The 23,233-nt window shown below is 44.5% G+C and overlaps 1 protein-coding gene across 2 annotated transcripts in view; it reads right to left on the reverse strand.

The window, feature by feature from the left end:
• SFMBT2 (Scm like with four mbt domains 2) overlaps positions 1-23,233 on the reverse strand; it is a 205,376-nt gene that overhangs the window by 159,843 nt on the left and 22,300 nt on the right. For both annotated transcript variants that reach the window (XM_060095412.1, XM_060095411.1), the window contains exons 3-4: positions 14,187-14,281; positions 11,312-11,552 (exon numbers count right to left, since the gene is read on the reverse strand). In XM_060095412.1, the coding sequence (XP_059951395.1) occupies positions 11,312-11,552; positions 14,187-14,281 (336 nt within the window). The remainder of the gene's footprint in view (positions 1-11,311; positions 11,553-14,186; positions 14,282-23,233) is intronic.

A 23,233-nucleotide genomic window follows, 5' to 3' on the forward strand; every position in this document is an offset into this window, starting at 1 on the left:
AAGAAGAAAAAAAAGGACACTCAGCACTACTGAAAACTGATCCTTCATTACTCAAAAATTCTATTATATTCTAAAATATTCTATTATCTGAGAGGAGTTTTGTCTTTATTAATATATAGTCTTACTAATACATGTATTACTTTATCTTTATGGCAATGCCACAACCCACACAGTCCACAGCACTCAGACACAGCCCTTTGCTCTGAGGGCACGAGAGATAGGATCATCTGGTGTCTGAACAGTTAGAGAGAATGCTCAAAATTAGGGTGGCTCCGTGCCAGCACCGACTGCAAGATCCCCAGTGAACAAGGCAGCTCCGTACTCTTTAATAAATGCAGATGCTGATGCTGGCTATGCACAGGGGTCTCTATAATGCAGAGCCCAGGTCAGAGCCCCTCTTGTCCTGGTGTCAGTGTAGCACTGACATCAAAGACCACTGGTCCATGATACCATCTCTCAGAGCTGAGGTCAGGCTACCTAATCAATTATGATGCACACCCTCTAAGCTAAAGACAGAAGAAAGGCACATGAACTCCTATCTTTTTAAACACATCACAGAACCCTGTATCTGATGTACACCTGCAGTAGCCAAAGCCCTTGTAAGTAATCCCAGCAGGCAGGTCTGCTCAGCAGCAAGAGCTATGGAATAGACACTGTCTCACGTAGGTCCTGCCAACCTCTCAGACAAAGGCTGATGGTCCTCCTGAGAAGCAGGCAGTGAGCCAGTGAAGTTCAACCTCTGTCCATTTCACAACAGTTTTCAGGAGAACCTCTGGCCCTTCACCCTGGCATTTCTGCTTTCAGAGAATTCAAAGCTACCAATGCATTATATGCATTATATTTACTCCACCATCTCTCAGCTTCCTCCCAGAGCATTCTGTGAAGAGCGCTGACATTCGGCAGTATCAGTGGAAGATCATCTCTTAAGGGGAAAACTGCTATATCAATTCAAACATACATAGAACATTCCTCCTCTAAGAAGGTGTTAAGATAGTAGAGGAGAACAGCCCTGTTAACTTGGATGTACCTCTTGAGTCCACACCGTTGATGGTTAATTTTATGTGTCAACTTGGCTTGGCCATCGTACCCATATATTTAGTCAAATACCATGCTGGATAGTTCCTTGAGGGTGTTTTGGGATGAGATTTATATTTAAATAAGTGGACTTCGCATCAAGCAGATTGCCCTCTCTGATTGGGTGGGCCTCACCCAATAAGTTGAAGAACTGAATAGAACAAATGGTTGACCTCCTCAGAGAAAGAGGGAATTCTCCAGCAGACAGCCTTGGACTTCATCTGCAACAGCAGCTCTTCCTGGTTCTCCAGCAGACAACCACCGGACTGGAGTGGCAACTCTTCCCTGGGTCTCCAGCCTGCTGGCCTCTCCCATCAGACCATGAACTTGCCAAACCTCCACAACTCTCTGCACCAATTTATCAAAATAAATCTGTCTATATATATGCACCTCCTATTGGTTCTGATTCTCTGGAGAAGCCTGATCAACACAACACCAAACTCTACTCTGAATCCCACTGCCCAAGCCCCCAGGACTTTGCATATTAGTTGTATTCACCAAGCTTTAACAAGATTCTAGGCTCAGGAGACAACCTATGCAAATGTCAGTCATTCCTTTAGAGCTGGAGTCAAACAAGGCAGACTCTCCCAGGGACCTGCCAAACAGAAGGACGCAAACTGGAAGCATGATCCTGGAATGGAGGCATGGCCATGGAAGGGGGGCACGGACCTGGAATGGGACATAGCCCTGGAAGGTCAGCATGACCTGGGAACGTGGAACCAAGATGGGAGACTTAGTAAGAAGCAGTGAGGGGTCAAGAGACTTGTTCAGGAACACAAAGCAAGAAGAGAAGTGGAAGCTCACCTGTCCAACAGGCTAGAGGGAGGTAGAGGCATGATGGAGAGCAGACAGATGGCACTGAGGGCTCCTAGACAGAGGGCACTGAGGGCTCCTGGACAGTCGGCACTGAGGGCTCCTGGAAAGACGGCCCGCACTGAGGACTCCTGGCTCAGGGCAGGAGAACAGGGAGGTCCACAAGTCAGGGTCGGAGCTGAGAAGAGCAGTGGTCCCAGAGGAACCCCTGTGCCCAGGGGACGAGTCTGTTTGAAGGCGACTGAAGATTCCTCTTGCAGCCTCTACATTAGGGTCACTGGGGTGTTAAAAGCATCTGCCCAGAGCAGAAACAGGGACCGGATGCAAGCTGAGCCCCCCTACATGGGGCCATCAGGACCGAACCCAGTTGGGAGCAGCCCGGGGCCAGGATCTCTAGACAGGCAGTGGGGGACCAAGGCCGAGAGTGGACGTGGGTCTGGGGCTCTGACAGCGAAAGAGATGAAGGATTAACCATGAGGAAACGAGTCAGACAACAGGGAGGGAAACCCGCAAAACGAACTCACCCTCACTTCCACACAGAATCAAACACCGGCTTGATTTAAAGTACATATGCCGCTGGGTTAGGAAGCAAAAGAAAATAAATGCATTTATGACTAACACCAAAAAGGAAAATCTTATAGTCCCTTTTTGTGCTTACAGTTTTCCTGTAAGCAGAAAAACCCAAATAGCATCTGATACAATTTACATATCTTTACATAATCTCATGATTACCATTTGGCAAGGAAGCTCCAGACCGAATCTCCTCCATTTATTTGCCTACAAAATGACAAAAATGTACAAAATAACAGTCTGGACAAGGAGTTTTTTACCCTCCTCTTAAAAATCACAAGAAGCCAATTCCACATTTTTTCTTAATAATATGTGTCCAATATTTCAAGTCTGAACAGTCAAGCCTTATTGACACTTTATCAATCAACAAATATTCACCAACCCTTGCTATTTTCAAAGCATTGATTTCAGAATTGGGAGGAAAAAAATCGCTCTGGGCTTAAAATATACTCCAAGATGCCATCTTGGAGACAAATTATTTACACACCCCAAGCAACATTTTTTTCAGATATAAAGTAAGAATCGTACCAGTCAGTTTACAGTGTTGTTCTTAGGAGAGGGTTAAACTGAGTTGCTCGGTACATAGTAGGCACACAATAAAATATTTTGTGGGTGAAAGAAACTGCTTTTAATTGGAGAGCCATGACTCAAACACTAAAATTTGTGATTCAGCTATTCACTAGGCAAGAAAATGATAAAGGCGGCATGTGGAGTATAGTGAGTTTCAAGAGATAAATACAAACACCAAACAGAAATTTATAGAAGAAAAGACTAATTTTTTACTCATAAACAAAGAGTTCACCACTACCTATATATTCAAAGGTTTTTGATTTAGATGAAGACCATTTATAGTCTGCCTTTGTGTTTTTCATCTTTGTTTTTCCTTCCATAGGTTAAAAAAAAACCACAGTTTCTTAGGCTTCTATTCATAAAGCCTATTTATTTCAGAGCCCTTTCATAAATTCTTATCCATTGCTCTTTGAGTTCTTAGATTCAGAACATTCTCAAGCTAAAGGAAATCTTAGTGACCATACGGGCCAACGTGGCATGTTGTCAGATGGCGCCTCAGAAACTTGAGGTCACAGGCTCAGAGGCTGACACTCGAGGTGAGGACCCAGATGCCGACAGGGCCCGAGCAGATCAGAGGAACCAAGCAGGGGACAGAAGGTCTGGAAAGCAAAGGACCATGGGATGAGGCAGAGGCTGCAGTGTGGGATGCAGGGACGGGTCTACATCTCCCAAGTTCTCAAGAGATGCCGATAAATCATCCAAATTGTTAAATGACGTAATCTGTACATGGTAGACACCAAAATTATTTCAAATGCTGTTCAGATCAAAACATACAAATGCACACACATGCTCATTCATGCTTATAAACACAAATGCTTGCAAACACACTTACATGTTCACGTACACACACGCTCATGCACACATATAAACGCACACACACGCTCATGCACACATTTGCAAGCCAGGTCCACTCTGGTCCACGCCACAGTGAATCTATACACAGGGTCTCCACATGATCAGATAGGACTCAAAACCACGTGTGTCGTTTTAAAGGGCCATTAAGTGCCTTCAGAGAAAGGATTACTTTATTTCCTACCTGAATATTCCTTCTTTCACATACCATTATCAAAAGTGGCTTTTTTGACAAGAAGATACTAACTCACTTTTTTCAACATATTAACTATGTCTTTTAGTTTATTTACTCTCATATTTATCAGACACATCCTACCCTTCCTTATAACATGGGCTTTTTTCTCTTTACACTAAACTATCTAATATTTCGTGAGAGTATGTGCTTCCCTCAACTCCAAGAGGACACTAAGGTCTACCTTTTCTCTTCGAGTTTTTAGCAAATATATTTAATTTTCTTATTAGTGTACAAATGGGATTCCAGTTACAGTATTAGGTGGCCAATGAAAACAATGTGATTGTCTAGGTTTCATTAGTATTACTAAAATATCATTTAAATTTTTTAAAAGATAGGAATTTTAAATGCTGATCATCTCATGTAACACAATCAAATTCTAGTTCTGAGTCCACAGCTAAACAATGGTTACAGACTGATAAGTCCTGTCACCCGCTCACTTTATGGTCCCGTGAACCAACTGCCACATCTCGCATTTCACAGTCAACTATACTGAAAACAACAATTCCCCAGAACAGTCTAGGACCAAGTTTCAGAACTGGGCGGGCTCCACCTCCACGACCTAACAGAAGGCCATATTCACACTTTTTTCTCCTAATGCTTCATGAATAAACATCCCTTATTCAAATAAGTTACCTATTAACTAACTCCAGTAATTCTGATTCAACTTTGAATGGCAAATAGAGTCATTCTGGCAAGACTGCAGAGTTTGCAATTCAAATTACAGAAATTTTAATAATGGGGAGAATAAAAATTAGTGGAATGATTCCTAAGGCACTGGAATTCCAATACTTTTATTGCACCAGTAGAAAGCTCACATAAATACTTCTCAATGTAAAAGCTGGGGGGAGGTATCTGGATGGGCACGCTCACACATAATTCACCTGCTGTCTTATCGGAGCATTCTTTCCTAGGACTCCATAGGAACCTTAAGACGCCAGAGTTCCCCAACCCCAGACGTTAAGAGGCAATGTTGCTACTTCTCAATAAATAACAGTGAAACAGTCACTGGATTAAATGACTTCCTTACATTATCACCATAAACAATAATTATTTGGCTGCTGCCCTTTGCAAGCTTGCACGTGCTTATGAATAAATCAAGCCTCATTGATTTACCAAGCCAAAACGTTTTACATTTTGCTCCCCTAATGAGCGCTATCATCCTCCACTGCACTTCATGAGGCTTTAATGTACTATGTTTCTTAATACTTTTAATATGAAAGATTAGTACCGATTAGCTCTGGAGCAGGGACACTGCTCGTGGAATGGTCAGTTGGTCACTAAACCCAGGTCTCCCTGTCTTTATTCAGGGAATTCTCTTCACAAAGTACAATAGAGCTGCTGCCATGCTGTTTCCTTCCCCCTAACTTTAACGGAGTAATGACGGCCAGCACTGATTCAAAGATTAATTTCACTTAAAAGAGCAAGGCAGGAAAATACAGGACTGCAAAGGATGCTACGTGCTTGGTAAAATATCCTCTAAAAATTTTTAAAAATGACTCTCAGGGCAGTGACTTCAGAAGACATAAGATTACTTGGAGAATCCAAAAATGACCAGGAAGATCTAAGTGTGACCAGAAAAGGCAGTCCTCTCCTTTCTCCCATTAATGAACAAAATCACCCCAAACTCCCATCCTCTTGCTTGGCCCAATGATATTTTGAAACTGACACCCACATACTGATGGATTTCTCGGGGACCCCGAGGTCTCTGACTTCCATGGAGGAACCAGAGTCTACAATTCTGTATTGGGTGAAATTCTATCCATGGCAGGTGACAAAGGACCCAAATGCTCATCGTAATTTCCCAACCTAGTTTGCCTCCCAACCCACTGAAACTTCACCATCCCACAAAGTCACACAGAAACCTGACTTCGGTGCTTTGCACAGACTCCTGGGCTAGATTTCCAGCAATCCTAATCCCAGAACAAACTCCGTTCCTCACGCACACAATAGGAAAACTAGCACCCTCCTCCTTCCTTCTTTCCTTTCCAAAGATCACAAACCAAAGCAGGTGAGACTGGAAAGCTCTTTAGAGATTATACACTATCACGTCCTCATTTCAAAGATGAGGAAATGGAGAGTGAGAGGTACCTACATTAATGGCAGAGGCAAGGAAAGAAACCTGATCTTCTGGCTCCAAACGCCACGTTCCTGCTTCATCCGACCCCGATTCCTGGAATCAGTAAGAAAATCTATCACCACGGAGCCTCCCAAACAAATACATGAGGTGCCATGGACCGCTTTCACTCGTGTTAATATTCTGGGACACCTTTTAAGTTTAACCACGACAAAGATCGACCAGGTACAGCTGCGGGATTTACAGTGCAATGAGCTCTGTAAGACAGAAAACCACACCAACTAGAATCCTTGTGCAAGAACAGATCCTACGATTCCCTCTGGAACAAGCTGCCACCTCTGGCTACAAAGCAATAATTATCCTGCGCTACAGCAATCAATAAAACCTCTTGCCCCATGAACCTGCTACCTCCTGACTCTGTTCTCTGTACTCGAGATTTCCAAGCTGTATCGATCACCTACTAAATTTTTTTAAAGTTCTTTAAAAGAAGCAATAAAGAAATTCTCCAATTAGCATCACTTGGGATGCTCTGAACAGACTTCAAATCTTTCATTCACATTAATGGTTTCTCTTTTCATGGGGCTTCCCCATTTTTCATTTTCCATTTGTCATTTTAAGTGTGTCTGTGTCTTGCCTAAGAGCACAGAGTCAGGAGGATACAAATTTGATAGTGTTTCTGAAACTGTGGCAGCTGCCACATTTTTCACCCAGGCAAGGAAGAAGAATTGATTCATCAACTCTGCCCTCTTTTCTCAAGCAACAGGATGGATTTTTTTTTTTTTTTTTTTTTTTTTACCAAATGAACCCATTAGCTCTTAGAGTGTTAAAATTCTGTACCCTGGAACTTCTCACTAAAATGATCCACTAGAGGCTCTATTATAAAGTAAAACCCTCTTACATCTTCTCCACGGGTGTTTTTAAAAGTGTCAAAATTTAAGAGTAAGTCATGAGATGAGCAAGGACAGCAAAAAGGCAAGATTAGACACGGGAGAAGGGCCTGCCTCTCGGTCCCCCTCTATGCCCCCCCACCGGTGTCCCCAGGTATGTATCTGCCCCTGGGATCAACTCATGTCTGGACCCCCCTGGGAGTGTGTGGGCATATCTACATGGCTTTTGTGTGCAGAGCTGGCAAGTGGGAAAGTGTCTAGTTCTCCAAAACTGATATTTTCCCAATATTCCATCGGTACAATTCATCCATCAAGACTGATTTATTCTGAGATACAAACTATGGTGTACAAAATAGGCAAGCAGAGAGGATATACTGTACAACACAGGGAAATAGAGCCATTGTTTTGAAATAACTTTAAATGGAGTATACTCTATAAAAATACTGAATCATTATGCTGTACATCTGAAACTAATATAATATTGTAAACCAACTATACTTCAATTTTTTAAAAATTTTAAAGGAATCATAATAACTATATAGTTCACAAGAAGCCGGAAAATGAAAAAAAGACTGATTTTTTCCATGACAGATCGGAAATCACAGGGATATTAAATAATCTTATAGTCTCACCTCAGTGGCTGTTTTAATTCAAAGCCAGATGGAATATTATTCAGCAGTTAAAAAGAAGGAAATCGTGTCATAGGCTACCACATGGATGAACCTAGAAGACATTATGCTAAGTGAAATAAGCCAGTCACAGAAGGACAAATATTGCCTGATTCCACTTTTCTGAGACATCGAAAGCAATCAAGCTCCCATAAGCAGAGAACAGAATGGTGGTTGCCAGGGGCTGGGGTCAGGGTGGGAAATGGGTGTTGCTGTTCTGTGTGTATAAAGTTTCATGCAAGACGAAAAGGTTTCTAGAGATCTGACCACAATCAGAGTTAACAATAATGTACCAGACACTTCAAATGTGTAAAGAGGATAAAAAATAAATAAATACAAAGTAGACATGGAAGCACCCTAAGTGTCCGTCGACAGAGGAATGGATAAAGAAGATGTGATACATATACACAATGGAATATTACTCAGCCATTAAAAAGAATGAAATAATGCCCTTTGCAGCAACATGGATGGACCTAGAGATTATCATACTAAGTGAAGTAAGTCAGACAGAGAAAGACAAATATCATATGATATCACTTATATGTGGAATCTGAAAAAAATGATACAAATGAACTTATTTACAAAACAGGACTCACAAACATAGAAAACAAACTTATGGTTACCAAAGGGGAAGGTGAGGGAGAGATAAATTAGTTTGGGATTAACATACACACTACTATATATAAAATAAACAACAAGGACCTATTGTATAGCACATGGAACTACACTCAATATTCTGTAGTAACCTATTAGGGAAAACAATCTGAAAAAGAATATATATATATATATATATATATATATATATATACACACATACACACACACACACAATCACATACGTATAACTGAATCACTGTGCTGTACACCTGAAACTAACACAGTACTGCAAATCAACTATAGTTCAATAAAATTAAAAGAATACAAATAAAGAAATTTTTAAAAATTGAAGTGCCAGGACACAATGCCGGCTGGGCCTAGAGTGAAGGGAAACAGGCAGTACCTGAAGCAGGACAGTGCACAACCTAAACCCACCACTTGAACCAGGTCGGAAGTAACAAACAAAGCCTGATATTAACACCCATTCTCCCATGCTCACCTGAAAAGTCCTCCATGAGGGAGGGAAGACGTAAGGATGCAATCAATCTGGACCCAAATGCTAGGAGAAAGGGACAGGCGCTGTTTGCCAGGTGCCGGAACTGATTCCTTTCCTGAAGGCGTCCCAGACCCCTGGGCCAGCAACATTTTAATGTCTCCACTAGATCACATCATCAGTCAATGGCTGTGTACTGAGATCACACCTGGCACAGGTAATGTGAGCTACGGCTGGGCTCACACAGGGGTGAACTCACAGCGCTGAGCTTCCTGCTCGGCGGGGCAAAAGTTCTCTATTCAAAGAACCACACAACTGAAAGGACAGGTACACCCAGACGCCCATTAGTTGACAAACATAAACAAAACGTGGTCTCCCTACAATGGAATATTATTCAGCCATGAAAAGGAATGAAACCTTGATACTTGCTACAACGTGGATGAGCTAAGGAAAAGCAGTCATTCACTAACGGTTACATATTATACGATTCCACATATGTGAAATGTCCAGAATAAGCAGGTTTACAGAAACAGAAAGTGTCGATCTGTGACTGCCCGGGCCAGGGTGAGGGGAATGGAGAGAGACTGGTAAAGGGTACAGGGTTTCTTTATGGGGGGGAAGAACACGTTCTGGAATCAGACATTGATGATGGTCGCACAACTCTGTGACTACAAAAATCACTGAACTGTATACACTTTAAAGGGATGAACTTTATAGTATGTGAATTATATCTCATTTAAAAAAAAAGCTTTGTGGGGGAGACACAGGTGCAAACATGATCAGTGTTAAAGGTTCATGAAGCCTTGGGAGCAAAGACAGGGTCTGACCTCGGTTCCCTGAGGAAGGGCTAGATCAGCTGACAGGCAGAGGAGGAAAGGAGAGGGAGAGGGTCCAGGCAAAGGGGAGGGCAGGTGAAAAGACCTAGTGCAAGAAGGAAAGAAAGGGGACTTCCCTGGTGGCACAGTGGTTAAGAATCCGCCTGCCAATGCAGGGGAGACGTGTTCGAGCCCTGGTCTGGAAAGATCCCACATGCCGCGGAGCAACTAAGCCCGTGTGCCACAACTACTGAGCCTGTGCTCTAGAGCCCTCGAGCCACAACTACTGAGCCCCCGTGCCACAACTACTGAAGCCCGTACGCCTAGAGCCCGTGCTCTGGAACAAGAGAAGCCACTGCAATGAGAAGCCTGTGCACCGCAACGAAGAGTAGCCCCCGCTCACTGCAACTAGGGAAAGCCCACACGCAGCAACAAAGACCCAACGCAAAAATAAATAAAATAAAATAAATAAATATTTAAAAATAATAAGTAAAGAAAGAAGGGCCTTCTCTCTTCTGAGACAATAAAGGGCCAACACATTCGCTAAGGCCGAGGCAACGGATTCACTCCTTACACACGTCACGTAAATGCAACTCAAACTCCGTGCGTTTGTTATGACACTTCTCTACGTAACTTTACAAATGCTCCAGAAGGGAAAAGCAATTGTGAATAGGATGGACACAAGGAACCTCGGAGTCAGCTCTAATACTTTATGTGTTGCTTCGAAATAAAAATATCAAGTCAAAATTAAGATAGGCAGGCAGGTCCTAAGGAGACATTACACCTGCTTGAGAATTAGCATCAGGAGTTTTCAAGTGCGAAGAGGACAGGGTGTTGAGATGCAGTTTTCTGGTAAGGCAGTTTCTCTCACTTACAGGATCGGATGAGTTCCTGATCATCCTAAGAGGCAGCCCATTCTTTTACAGCAAGATTTCTCGAAGCACTATTGGCAGTTTGAGCCCAATTACGTCACCGTCTGGGGGGTTGCTGTGCATTGTAGGATGTGTAGCAACATCCCTGGCCCCTCCCAGCAGACGCCAGCAGCACCCCCCTCCTCCCCTCTCACAACTAAACATGCTTGCAGACCTCACTGAATGTCCCTGGGGGGTAAAATCGTCCCAGTAGAGAACCACCATTTTCCAGCAACTAAATGGATCTAATCTAGACAAGCTTTGGCAATCTCTTTGAGAGTAATGTCATTTCTCCTCATCTGTTTGGTTTTCTACACGTTTCTCACCTTGACAGTCTCCCCACAACAAGACAGATTAAAACCTATTAGAGAAACCTGTTTCTGATGCACTATAGTGCTATTCAGAACATCAAGTCTCTAAAGCAAAAGAAAAGCAAGATAATCCATCAGCAAAGGGAGAACAAGGTCTCCATCACGGGCATCCCTTCAGTCTTCCTTTCCTACCTCCAGAGACCCACCCGAGGATTAGGCTCAAAGGCATAAAGGCCATGGCGGGCTCAACCGTCGGGTTCAGCTCCAACATCTGAAAATGCACCCAGACCCCCCTCACTCCTGCGCCCTCAGGCTAATGCAACTCAAGGAGAGACCCTGAAAGTGCTGGACCTTCCTAGGACATCAGTTATTGAATCTCTACAAGGTTTTCTCTACACGCATCACGAGTGATGCCTGAGAGCTGGGCCCGCCCGTGCTCACCATCCGGGGGCATTAGGGTCTTATTGTTCTGCGTGCACCACCCTACGGGGTGCAGATCCGCGATCACCACGTCACACCAGAAGTCGGCCCGGCGGTCCTCCCCGTAACCACAGTAGCGCAGAAGCAGCAGCTGCCCGCAGGTGGTGATGACCGTGGCCACCCAGTACGTGTCCGGGTTCTTCTTGTTGGCTACCTCCAATTTCATCCCCGGCTGGAAGTTGCTCTGAATGCTGATCTCAACCTTAAGGAACACAAAAAATCAGTCATTACACTAGACACGTCCATCCAGAAGATTATGTGAACGACTGAAAACACGGCACTTAATATTTCTGTTATCCTAGATCAGCACCATCTAAGAGAAATGTAATGTGAGCCACTGGTGTGACGTTAAATTTTCTAGTGGTCACTTTAAAAAAAAAAGAGAGAGATAAAACAGATGAAATTCATTTTAGTAATGTATTTTATTTAACCCAACAGATCCCAAATAGCATCATTTCAAAAGGGAACCAATATAAAAATATAGTGGTGAGAAATTTTACATTTTTATTTTCCAATGAAGCCTCTGAAATCTGGTGTGTATTCTACACTTACAGTACATCTTGTTACCGAATAGAACTTGGGTCCGTTAGTCAGAGGTGCAGCAAAGCCAGTCTACTGACCGGGCTGTGGTGAAGGAAGGTGCAGGGTTTACTGCAGGGCACCAAGCAAGAGAACGGGCAGCTCGTGTTCAAAAGACCCAAACTCCCCAATGGCTTTCAGGGAAGGGTTTCTAAAGGCAAGGTGAGGGGTGTGGGTCACAGGGTGTGTCACCAGCTCACGAATAATTCTCTGACTGGTTGGTGGTGAGGTAACAGGGTGATGTTTCGAGAATCTCAGTCATCAACCTTCTGGGGTCTACCTGCTGGTGGTCAGCATGCAGTTAACTTCTTCTATCTGGTGGGGTTTCAGTATCTGCAAATCAACTCAAGGATACGGCTCAGGATATTATCTATATAGACTCTGAGGAGGAACTAAGGGCCCCTGAATTTGTGTTATGGCTAAAATATTATTATTTGGTCTTGCTTGACTGCTTTCCTTAGTTTCTGCATTTTCTTCTCTGATTAAATTTGCTCTTTGCAACTCAGAGAAAGCCTTAGGAGGCTGAAGTTTTGGAGGTGGGGACACAGGGCGGGTCTGTTCTCAGGAAGGCCCTACAGGGTCCTACTTGGCTTCAATCTCAATTTGGATGACACACTTGCCAAGTGCTGGATGGCTAGTGGCTACTGCGTGAACAGTGCAGCCTCAGAAAATGGAGTTTCTTTTTTTTTTTAATGAAGGGTTATCATCTATTAATATTTACCAGCCCTCGCTGCAAAAGAAAGCTTTCCATCCTGGTGAGTTATAATATTCTAAGGCCAGCACATCGGATGTCCCTGAGTAGCTGCTGCTTAAGAGATGATGGAATTATGAACTGTTCGCCCATGGGTCCTGGGCTACTCTTCCTTTAAGCCTGGCAGACAGGCCTGGGGACATTCTGCATCCACAGTACAGGGCACTATACTGTGCCTCAAAGTGGGGCAGGAGAATGGACTGGATGAAAGAGAACAGGACTGACTCCGTATGCAGAGATACTGAGAACTTCCTGGTACAGAAAAGGAAGGAAAAAGCTGTTGATCTATATCTCATTCCTAAAGTGCCTGGAGAAACCTAACCAAGTCATCCTGGCATCGTAAAGGCAGATGTTACAATGGCTTTTGCAAAACGGAATCCACACTGTATGCTGGGTGAGTTTTAGTTTTATTATGTTTTAATATTTCACTCTTGGTTTCACTAAATGGCCACAATCCCATTCATAATAAGCCAGCAATTATCACAGTATAAGTGTCAGTATAAAAAGAGAATCAGAATGCGATCCACCCTTAACGAGGTCATGCAAATTTAATAAGGTCTTAAATTCCTTTTCAAAGGAACACTTCACTTCCAAAAAGAATAAAATGTCACCTTAAAATAAAGTGGCTTCTTAATTCAACAAAAGAGCCAGAAGGAAGACCAGGTTGAGAAAGTCCTCCAATTTCTTTATGATACTGAGGCTAAATCTTTGCCTTGGAAAGGCCCAGTGGGGGGAAAAAATGTTTCTCAGTATTAAGTTTTCATTTCCAATAAAGCAATAGTAATACCTAAGAACTTAGGGCCTGGAAACTCAACCTTTTTCTTGCTAATGATATATTACCAAAATCTCATATCTAAGCAAACATCTGGTAAAAACTTAATTTTTTAATTTCCTGGGACTTGCCCTCTGCTTGGCATGCTATCTGCATTGTTCAAAAAACAGTATAGATGAGGGTGATTTTTTTTTTGGTTTGATCCAAACACTTCCTGAATATTTATGGTCTTTCCTGTAATTTGACTCATCTGTCCACAAATGGCTCTAACACTTTTAGGTGTCTTTTCAAAAGAAAAATATCAATTCAAACTTAAAATATACAGCCATTACATCTCCTAAGAAGACATTACTCATTGACACCTACTTGCCTAGTTTGCTGGCTTTCTATTTATTCACATCAACCTTACCTGTCTCGGGCTGTGCGCCCCAGACAGCAGAGGACACATCATTCTAATCTGGCTTTTTGAGGCACACAATGAGGTTAAGACCACACACCATTTCTCAGGCTGAGCACCACCCCGGGGCCCAGCCCTGGATTAAAGCAAGGCCCACCTTTCCTGCAGCCCTCTGTGAAAATCAAACTCACTTCCACATCTCCTCTGCATTTCTAAGAAATCTTGGCCAAATTTCTCCTTTCTTCTCATTCCCTTTCTTCCAGTAAGTCTGGCATCTTCCTGAAGACACCCTTCCCACCCCCGCAAACAGATCAGAAGGAGAAAGGAGGTCACCCACATGTTTGAACGATGTGTGAGGAGCTGCGCTGGTCCCCGTCTCTTCGAAATACTCTCCCCAGTTAAAGCCGGTTTCCTCCAAGCTTGAGCCTTCTTCTGTCGAAAGACAAAACAAAACAAACAAACAAAAAAAAACACAGAAGCATATCAATACTAGTGTGAAGAATGGAAAGGCATAGGCCTTCCATGTAAATCAGAAAATCCTTCATACAGGAGAGAAACAAATTCAACGTGTAGGAGAATACTGTTGAATTCTTTGCAAAGCTTCTGTTTGCTGATTTTAGAGACAGGTGACTCAAGAAAGATATGGAACCAACCTAAGTGTCTATCAACAGAGGAATGGATAAAGAAGATGTGGTCTATATACGCAATGGAATATTACTCAGCCATGAAAAATAATTAACTCATGCCATTTGCAGCGACATGGATGGACCTAGAGATTATCATATTAAGTGAAGTAAGTCAGACAAAGACAAATATCATATGATATCATTTACATGTGGAATATAAAAAATAGTACAAATGAACTTGTTTACAAAGCAGAAAGATTCACAGACATAGAAAATAAACTTATGGTTACCAAAGGTGGGGGGAATAAATTAGGAGTATGGGATTAACAGATACATACCACTGTACATAAAACAGATAAACAGCAAGGATTTACTGTATAGCACAGGGAACTATATTCAATATCTTGTAAAAAACTATAATGGAAAAGAATCAGAAAAAAGAATATATATACATATATGTATAAAGAAATCACTTTGCTGTACACCTGAAACTAACACAATATTGTAAATCAACTATACTTCACATAAAAGAAAGAAGGAAAGAAAAGAAAAGAAAGGGAAAAGGGAGGGAGGGAGGGATACAAGGAAAGGAAGGGAAAAGGAAGGAAGAAAAAAGGGAAGAGAAGGGAAGGGAAGGAAATGAAGGAAAACCCTGAAGAAATTCTGCTCGGACTACCCTGACAGAATCAAGGGTAAGATTAAGGGCTCTTCAGTAGATGAAATGAGATTTGCTTCAAGGCATAGTTGCTGCACGTCAGCCTGTTTGAGATTATCCACTGGAGACACTCTGGTCTTTGAGGCGGTTGGAGGACAAGGTGAAGGAAACCACTGAGCACCAGGTAAGCACCTTGATGTATATACAGTACAACAGCTGGAGATTATAAAGTAATATCATAGATCATTGGGGCTTCAGAAAGCATTGACTCCAAAGTCATTTCAAGGAAAAACACTGAGACCCAGAAGGACCGCTCAGGTGTGTGAGGCGCCCGGCCAGTTAGCCACAGGAACTGAGCGGCTGTCAGACTGACCCCACGCCCACCCCATCCAGGGACCCTCTCCTGCCTTCCCCTGAGACAGAACTCTCAGGGCAAGGCACCCAGGTGGAAACCTACAGGACACGCATTTCTCCAAGGACAAGGAACAAGGAGAAATGCAATCAAATGTACGATGTGGCTCTTAAAACCATCACTGTTTTGGAGGAAATCAAGCAATTCCCAAAACATTTCAGACTGTACAGTAAGATATAATCGGTATAGTTGAAAAGCACCAAATATCTCACTTTAAAATATAGATAACATAAATGTGATGTCATAGTTTCCATTGGAAAAAACTGATGAGCCGTAAACATTATTTTAACCTATTTGCAAGGCTGTTGTAAGGAAGGAACACACAGTAGTAAGGGTTGTCCAAACATGCAGGCCATTTAGTGCTTCAAAAGTTAAGACTCTCCTTTCTTTCCATAACACTCAATGGATACTGACGTTCAACTTGTGTATCTTCTATTAGCAAGAGTCCATTTCACTGGCCCAGAAGAAATGCTGTGATCAATCGTGTATTAATGTAGCAGTGGTATAACCCAGTAGGTGGGCCGGGGGAATTAGTGGCTGGGGGTATAAGAAAGACTTCTTGGAGGCTATCACTATCTTTTTTCTCCTAAATATTATAAATTATTAAGTGGGAAAAGTTATTTTCTTGTAATACTCTATCTAGTCTCAGGAACTGATAGAAGAGGATAGCCTTTGTAACATCAGAAGATGCTAAGCCAAAAAAAGGCAGTTACCTTAAATGTCGTCTTCTAAAGCCAAGTTGCTAAGAACTTCCACCTCCAACTTTAATAAGGTGGTTTATCATGAAATGCCCGAGAACAGAAAAAGCCACCTGAAGAGAAAACCTTTCCCCTGGAGCTCTTCCAAGATGCAGAGTCACCCCGGGGTTCAGGCCCTCCCATCAGAATCATGCTCCCTAGAAAGAGTCAGCAGGTCCTACAGCCACCAGCTACCAAGGGCTGTGAGGTGGGTTTCCAGCTGCTCAAGGCACGGAGGCAAACCCAAAGGGAAAGCAAAGCAGTCAGGCTCTAGAAAATGCCTCAGGGGGTCACCCAACAGTTCTGCCCACAATTCTTTTCACCCAAACTGCACTGGGCATCAATGATCAAGTCTGTTTTCTGACCCACTAGCTGGAGGCATGGACGCAGCACCGTTTCCTTGCCACGGTGGCCTGGTACCGAATCTCTGGGGTAGCTGACTTGCTGCAGTGAAAGTCTGTGCTTCCTTTACACCCTCCGGTCCAGCGGCGGCTCAAACCACGCCTCCTGCAGGCCCTGCAGCTCCAGCCCTGACAGGCACCTCCGTTCCCACCCAGAGACCACAGGCTGTCACAGCAGTGATGAGAACTGGGGGTGTCAGCCCTCCTCTAACTGCTTTACACATGCAGCACCTTATTTAATCCTTCCAAGAACCCTGACAGACGGGCACTCAAGGGACTTACCAGGTCGCACAACTGTCCAGCTACGAAGCAGGGGTCCAACGCAGGTGGCCTGGGGTGGAAGCCGGAACTTCTCCGAGGCACCTTCCCAGGTCAGGCAGCCCCACTCCATCACCCCCTTCTCCACCTGGAGGATCCGAGGCGGACCCCGGGGCCAGCTCATCTGTCTCTGTGGTGGTTAGCGTTAATGTGTTCAGGGCCAAGTCAGGCAGCAGGAGGACCCAGGAGGTGGGGGGTGGGCGGGAGGCAGCTGCCACCCCCGGGGAGGAGGACAGAAGGGGCAGGGCTCCTGGGGCCTGTCTGCAAAGAAGGAGGCGAGAGCCGGCAGAGGATGTGGCTGTGATGCTCGGCCCTGAGCCGACCCAGGCACGAGGTCCCGGAAGAGCGGTTTTTGGAGAATTCCAGCTGCTGAAAACGGATCGGGCTCCTCCAAATCAGAGACACTCGGTGGAGACTGAGCCTTTAGGAGCTGCCTGCTGCACTTTGATGAACCTCATCAGGACCGCAAGAGACCTGATGATTCCACCACTTGGAGGCAGTGGTGAGGCGAAGACCAAGGCTCAAACCTCCCAATTGCAACTTTGAGACCCTTCATCAGAGCTCTTGATCCTTCATAAAACTCCCACCTAGGCTATTAACAAAAATTTTGTTTCCACCCAATTTTAATTCATTACAAGCTATGTTTCCAGTCTCTTCTCCCAATAAAAGACGCTGTAGCAGCTTTCGTGCTCACTCCAGCATTCACTCCCGTCAATCGAGAAAGGAGAAGGTGGAACCTCCCTGGCAGGCTGGTGGTTAAGGCTCCCCACTTCCAATGCAAGGGGCTCAGGTTCCATCCCTAGTCAGGGAACTAAGATCCCACATGCCAATAAATACATAAACAAATAAGTAAATAAAATCCATAAAAAAAGAAAGACAGGAAAAGGTACCACTGGGACCCACCCCCTCCCCACATGTGAGTCAGTGAGATCAGTGCTCAGGAAAGCTCTGCTGCTCTCTGCCATCAAACATTTTGGGCTTCCCTGGTGGCGCAGTGGTTGAGAGTCCGCCTGCCGATGCAGGGGACATGGGGTCGTGCCCCGGTCCGGGAAGATCCCACATGCCGCGGACTTTAAAAAGCAACCAAGAGTCAGACCTACAATGGGATTTTAAAGATTAAAACCTTTATACCTTTAAAGGTTTATGCCTTTAACTCTAAGTATGCTGTTTTAACATACAAAGGTTTATGCCTTTAACTCTAAGTATGCTGTTTTATTGATCATATTTTATTTGATCAATAAAATCAAACACAAAATTGAGGGTTTTCGGAACCTGTAACATATAACACTTCCTCCGCCACCTATGCCCTCCCTGAGCAGCTGATTCTCTAAAGACATTTCAAAGAGCAAGAGACAGACAGGCCATGTTTATGACTGGAGGTCTCATAAACCCAGAGCAAATATTTACAGCTGATTCATAAACTTCTTAAACCCATAAACATTTTATCAAGGAAACTCTGACGGCCTCTTTTCTCTGCATCGGAACTGGTCAGAGGCATTTCCCCACGATGTCATGCAAGCAGACCGTGAAAAGCTACTAAGGAAATGTCACAGCTCAGAAGAAGGCGGGAGTGTTCTTTAGTGGCGATCCAATTCTAGAACACAGAGAGCTGTGTATGTGACTGGAATCGTTCATGTTAACTAGAAAAAGAATACTCAAAGTGGGAGTGCAAACAACTTCACAGTGAAAAATGGAATCAACACAGGACTCATTACCTTTTTTTAAGTCATCAGATCTTGGGTTGTAGAATGTAACAAGCTGAAATAAGACTAATCTTGCAGAGGAGAATATTAAACCTGTCATCAGCACCCAGGTCAAGGAACAGAGAATCAGCAGGTTCACAATGAATGAAATCTTACAGGGCACCTTCTTGTGCGCTAGATATTTTTTTTTTAAGTGGATAGAGCAAGGAAGAAGACATTCAATCTTTTGTCATTTTAACTGCTGATAGTCAGTTGGTAGGATCACAAGGTTTAGAAAATGTTTCCACTGTGAGTACATTAAACAGACACGGGGGGGGCTTCCCTGGTGGCGCAGTGGTCGGGAGTCCACCTGCCGATGCGGGGGACGTGGGTTTGTGCCCCAGTCCGGGAGGATCCCACGTGCCGCGGAGCGGCTGGGCCCGTGGGCCGTAGCCGCTGGGCCTGCGTGTCCGGAGCCTGTGCTCCACAGCGGGAGAGGCCGCAGCAGTGAGAGGCCCACGTGCCGCAAAAAAACAAAAAAAAACAAAAAACAGACACAGGGTACTGATAAAACTCAGAAAGGACTAGCCAACATCAATCCTAAGTCTGAGTTCACAGCTGCAGGATTACACCTAGGCGGGGCGGGGGGTGGGGCGCGGGGACGGGACAGGGCAGGGGGACAGACACCGGAACACAAGGTCCTCGAGGGTGTCTCGGCCACCCAGACCCCAGAGGGCCAGAGAGACTTTCCAGAAAAAACGAAACACCCCATCTCCTAGCTAGGGGAGGCAACAAGTATTCAAAAGAGACTTTAAAAAGGGGAGGAGGAGAAATATTATTGAGTCACATTGAACTAGTCCCCAACTGGAAGAGTAAGAGATTCAGATTTTTCTACTAAGAACGTTGACTCCTTTCCTTCCCAAACAGAAGAGCCCATGGGACTCTGGTTAAATACTCCAAAAAAAATAGTCCAAAAAAAAAAAAAAAAAAAAGAATCAAGCCCACATTTCCAGTGTAATTCTTTTACTGGGTGGCTTGCCCCGTCTAAATGTGCAATGCCACTTTATCTGCAGACTTCATCAGCAAATTACATTTAGCTGGCCTAGAAAAAGAATGTCAAGGAATCTACCGATCACTATGTCAGCATACTATTTTGCTTGCTTTTATCACCAGCAAGCAAATTGCAATGAGAGAAACCGAGCACTCCAGGAATCCAATCCCGGTCCCCTTCCTTCTCTGTGCCCAGTAACGGGGCCGCCCAGGCTGTCTGCCAGCGAGGCCTCGGTGCCCCCCAGGAGGAGGAGGAATTTTACATGCTGCCTATTTCACTGACAGAACGCGAGTGTCAGTCATGGACCCCAACACTCTTTGAGCCTTCCTTAGGCAAAGAGGCAAAAGTGAAAAATAAAAAAGCTGTGCATACAAGTCATTTGTTTTAAGCTGAAGTTTCTAGTGCAGCAAAGCGGACCATCATGCGAGGAATCGCAGCAGCTGGGGGTGAGGGGGCGGACCTCAGCAGCACAAGATGCGCACACCCCCAGGGCAACCACGTTAGACTCCATCCTATGGCCCCCAAAATTTGGCAGAGAAGAGCCAGAGTATAGCTGCTTCTCAGGGAGATGCAGTTGTGTGTCACATGACACATGGGGACCGGAGAGGGACGGGGGACAAGTGGAGGAGAGGACAAGAGGGAATCTGAGGTGCGCCTGGTCCCATAAAGTGTGGAGTGTTAGGGGCAGGGGAAGTGTGCTCACAGGAACACGTATGTATGAGGGTAACTTCTCCCGCAGGGACAGCCCAGCGTTTCAGAGCCTCGGGATGCTTGAGATGAAACCCTGGTTGGAACACAAGAGCCAAGTGACTCTTGTCATCCGACGTTTCCTCATCTATTAAACGGGGCTAATAAAAGCAGCTGTCTCACTGGGCTGCAGAAGGATGAAGGGACCCAACATGTGGGAGGTACTTAAGAGAGTGCCTGCCAGACAGTTGGAACTCAGGACCACAAACCTCTCCTTGCGCACCTGCCAGCCAACTTAGAAGCAGCTGCAGGCTGTCTGTGCCTTCTCTGGTTCATCCAACACATGAATCTCATCTGGACACTTCTGGGGAAAAGAACCTTGGCACCAAGATGCCATCCAGCCCTAAGCACATCACAGTGGGTCCCAGAACCAAAGAGCCCCGCAAGCGATTCCAGAACGGACACTATTTTACTGATGAACCGGTTAAAAGGAAACTCCTAGGGAAAATAAACTACTTGAAGACTCATACTTGAGTCTGTGAACATCTCAACGTTCCAAACTAGATTCGAGTTTCTACAAGTCGGCCTCTGCTCGCCACGAAGGTTTAGATCCTGCCGTAAATCTGTTTCCTCTCTAGGAAATCCGTCTTGTGGCACCATCTAAATGCCTCCTCACCACACAAGGACATAGGGAAATTCCAAGGAGAAAAGGCAGGTTAGACATATAGGGGGAAAAAAAAAGTGAGTCAGGACCAAGATCTGAAAAATGTTAGGATCATTTAGAAGTAATTTAGAGCTACTATTTCTACTAAAGATCTTAACACCTTGGATGATGCAGGCTGCCCCACACAAGAGCAAGAACTAACCACGTGTGTCGGATAAGTTTTCCCCACGGCATACAACCCCCCACTGAAGATGTACCAAACCTGAAGCTCATGCTTCCCCAGTCATGGAATCACCCCAAAAGAAAGTCAGTACAAATAATATTCCCGACACCGTATTATCATTAATGGGTTCAGGATCTACTCATGCTTGAGTTATACCGCAGCTGCAAGAAAATGAAAACTCAACACACGGTTGGCTTTGAGACAGCTTTGAAAACACACCGCTGAAAACAACGCAGTAACAGGCACCAGATGTGTGCCCGACAAAAATACAATAAAAGCTCAGTGACTCCAAAAGTGGGAAGATAACCTCACTTAGCAAATGTAATAAAGACTTTTTAAAAATATATTTGTACTTAAATAAAAGTAGAATAATTAGGATGAACCTTCAGCTATGAGGCTATGTTCTCTCTGAAAGAGAATTTCCACATTTCCATTGGGAGACACAGGCTCAGCTCTGCTTTTAGGAGAAGTTTTCTCACTCCTACTTTATGTACAGAAAAACACAAGTGGGGAGAACTAAGCCAATTTTGAAACAGGTACTAACATCTTTCAACATAGGTAAGCAATTATTTCAGGGTTTTCCAGATTTTTTTGCAGATAAAAAGATAATTCAGGTACAGATATTATTTGAGAAACATAATCTAAGAAACTCAATGATACCAGGCAATCTGTAATCCTGTCATTGTCTGGTCTCATCAAAATGCAAAGACACATCTCAAAACTTTTGGATGGTAGTCAAATCGCCCAGTGACTTAATGCTCTTTTTGTTTACATGAATTCACCACAGCAAACATTTACAATTCAGAGTGCTGAGTTGTCCTTGTATAATTTGCTGTTATGAAAATAATGCAATCCTTTCTTTTTAAAAAATTATGTTTTGGGCTTCCCTGGTGGCGCAGTGGTTGAGAGTCCGCCTGCCGATGCAGGGGACACGGGTTCGTGCCCTGGTCCGGGAAGATCCCACATGCCGCGGAGCAGCTGGGCCCGTGAGCCATGGCCGCTGAGCCTGCACGTCCGGAGCCTGTGCTCCGCAACGGGAGAGGCCACAACAGTGAGAGGCCCGCGTACCAGGAAAAAATAAATAAATAAATAAATAATAAAAATAAAAAATTATCTTTTTAAAATAAACTATCATGTAAGTAGTTAGTAATTACATTTATAAATTCTTTGGTTAAACATGAAATTCAATCAAAGATTGCTTTTGCTTTGTTTGGGATTTCTTACAAGGAGAAATATTTTAGTGCAAATTCACATGACCTAAATACTTTACGTCATGCACTTTTCTGAAAGATTCCTTCCAGGTTTTCAAAAGGTCTTAGGGGGAGTGCGCTGTCAGTCCGGTGGTTAGGACTTGGCACTTTTACTGCCGTAGTCTGGGTTCAATCCCTGGTGGGGGAACTAAGACCCCACAAGCCTCAACGTGCAGCCGAAAAAAAAAGAAAGGGTCTTGGGAAGGGGCATCCGATGCTTGGGCAGATCCTCCCGCCCTCTCTCTCCGGGCACATGGGGGAAAATCCTATTTCCCCCACCTCCCTTGCAGTGGCAGAAACACGCAACTGGAGGCGGAGTCAAGATGGCTCTTAGGAGGACGCAGAATTCGCGTCTCTTCACAACTAGGGCACCTACCAGGCACCAGTGGGGGACCACGGACACCTAAGGGGACGGGAAGAGCCCTCAGTGACCAGGTAGGATGTAGGGCCTCGGGGGAGTGAGGGGGGAGGAGAAGTGAGGCGGGACGGGACTGGCGCCCCTGAAGGGCGGCTGGGGGAGGGGAAGGGATCCCACGCCCGACGGGGGGGACTGGGGAACCCCTGGGAGCGTGGCCAGGTTTCCCGTGCCCACTTGGGCCCCAGGAACCTGCTGAGATTCCGGGCCTGACCCTCTGCCCACCGAGGCCCCCTCCACCACGTGGGTCCTGAGGGAGTGGG

This window comes from Mesoplodon densirostris, chromosome 4 (genome assembly GCF_025265405.1).
Source record: "Mesoplodon densirostris isolate mMesDen1 chromosome 4, mMesDen1 primary haplotype, whole genome shotgun sequence".
NCBI classification, from domain to species: Eukaryota; Metazoa; Chordata; class Mammalia; order Artiodactyla; family Ziphiidae; genus Mesoplodon; species Mesoplodon densirostris.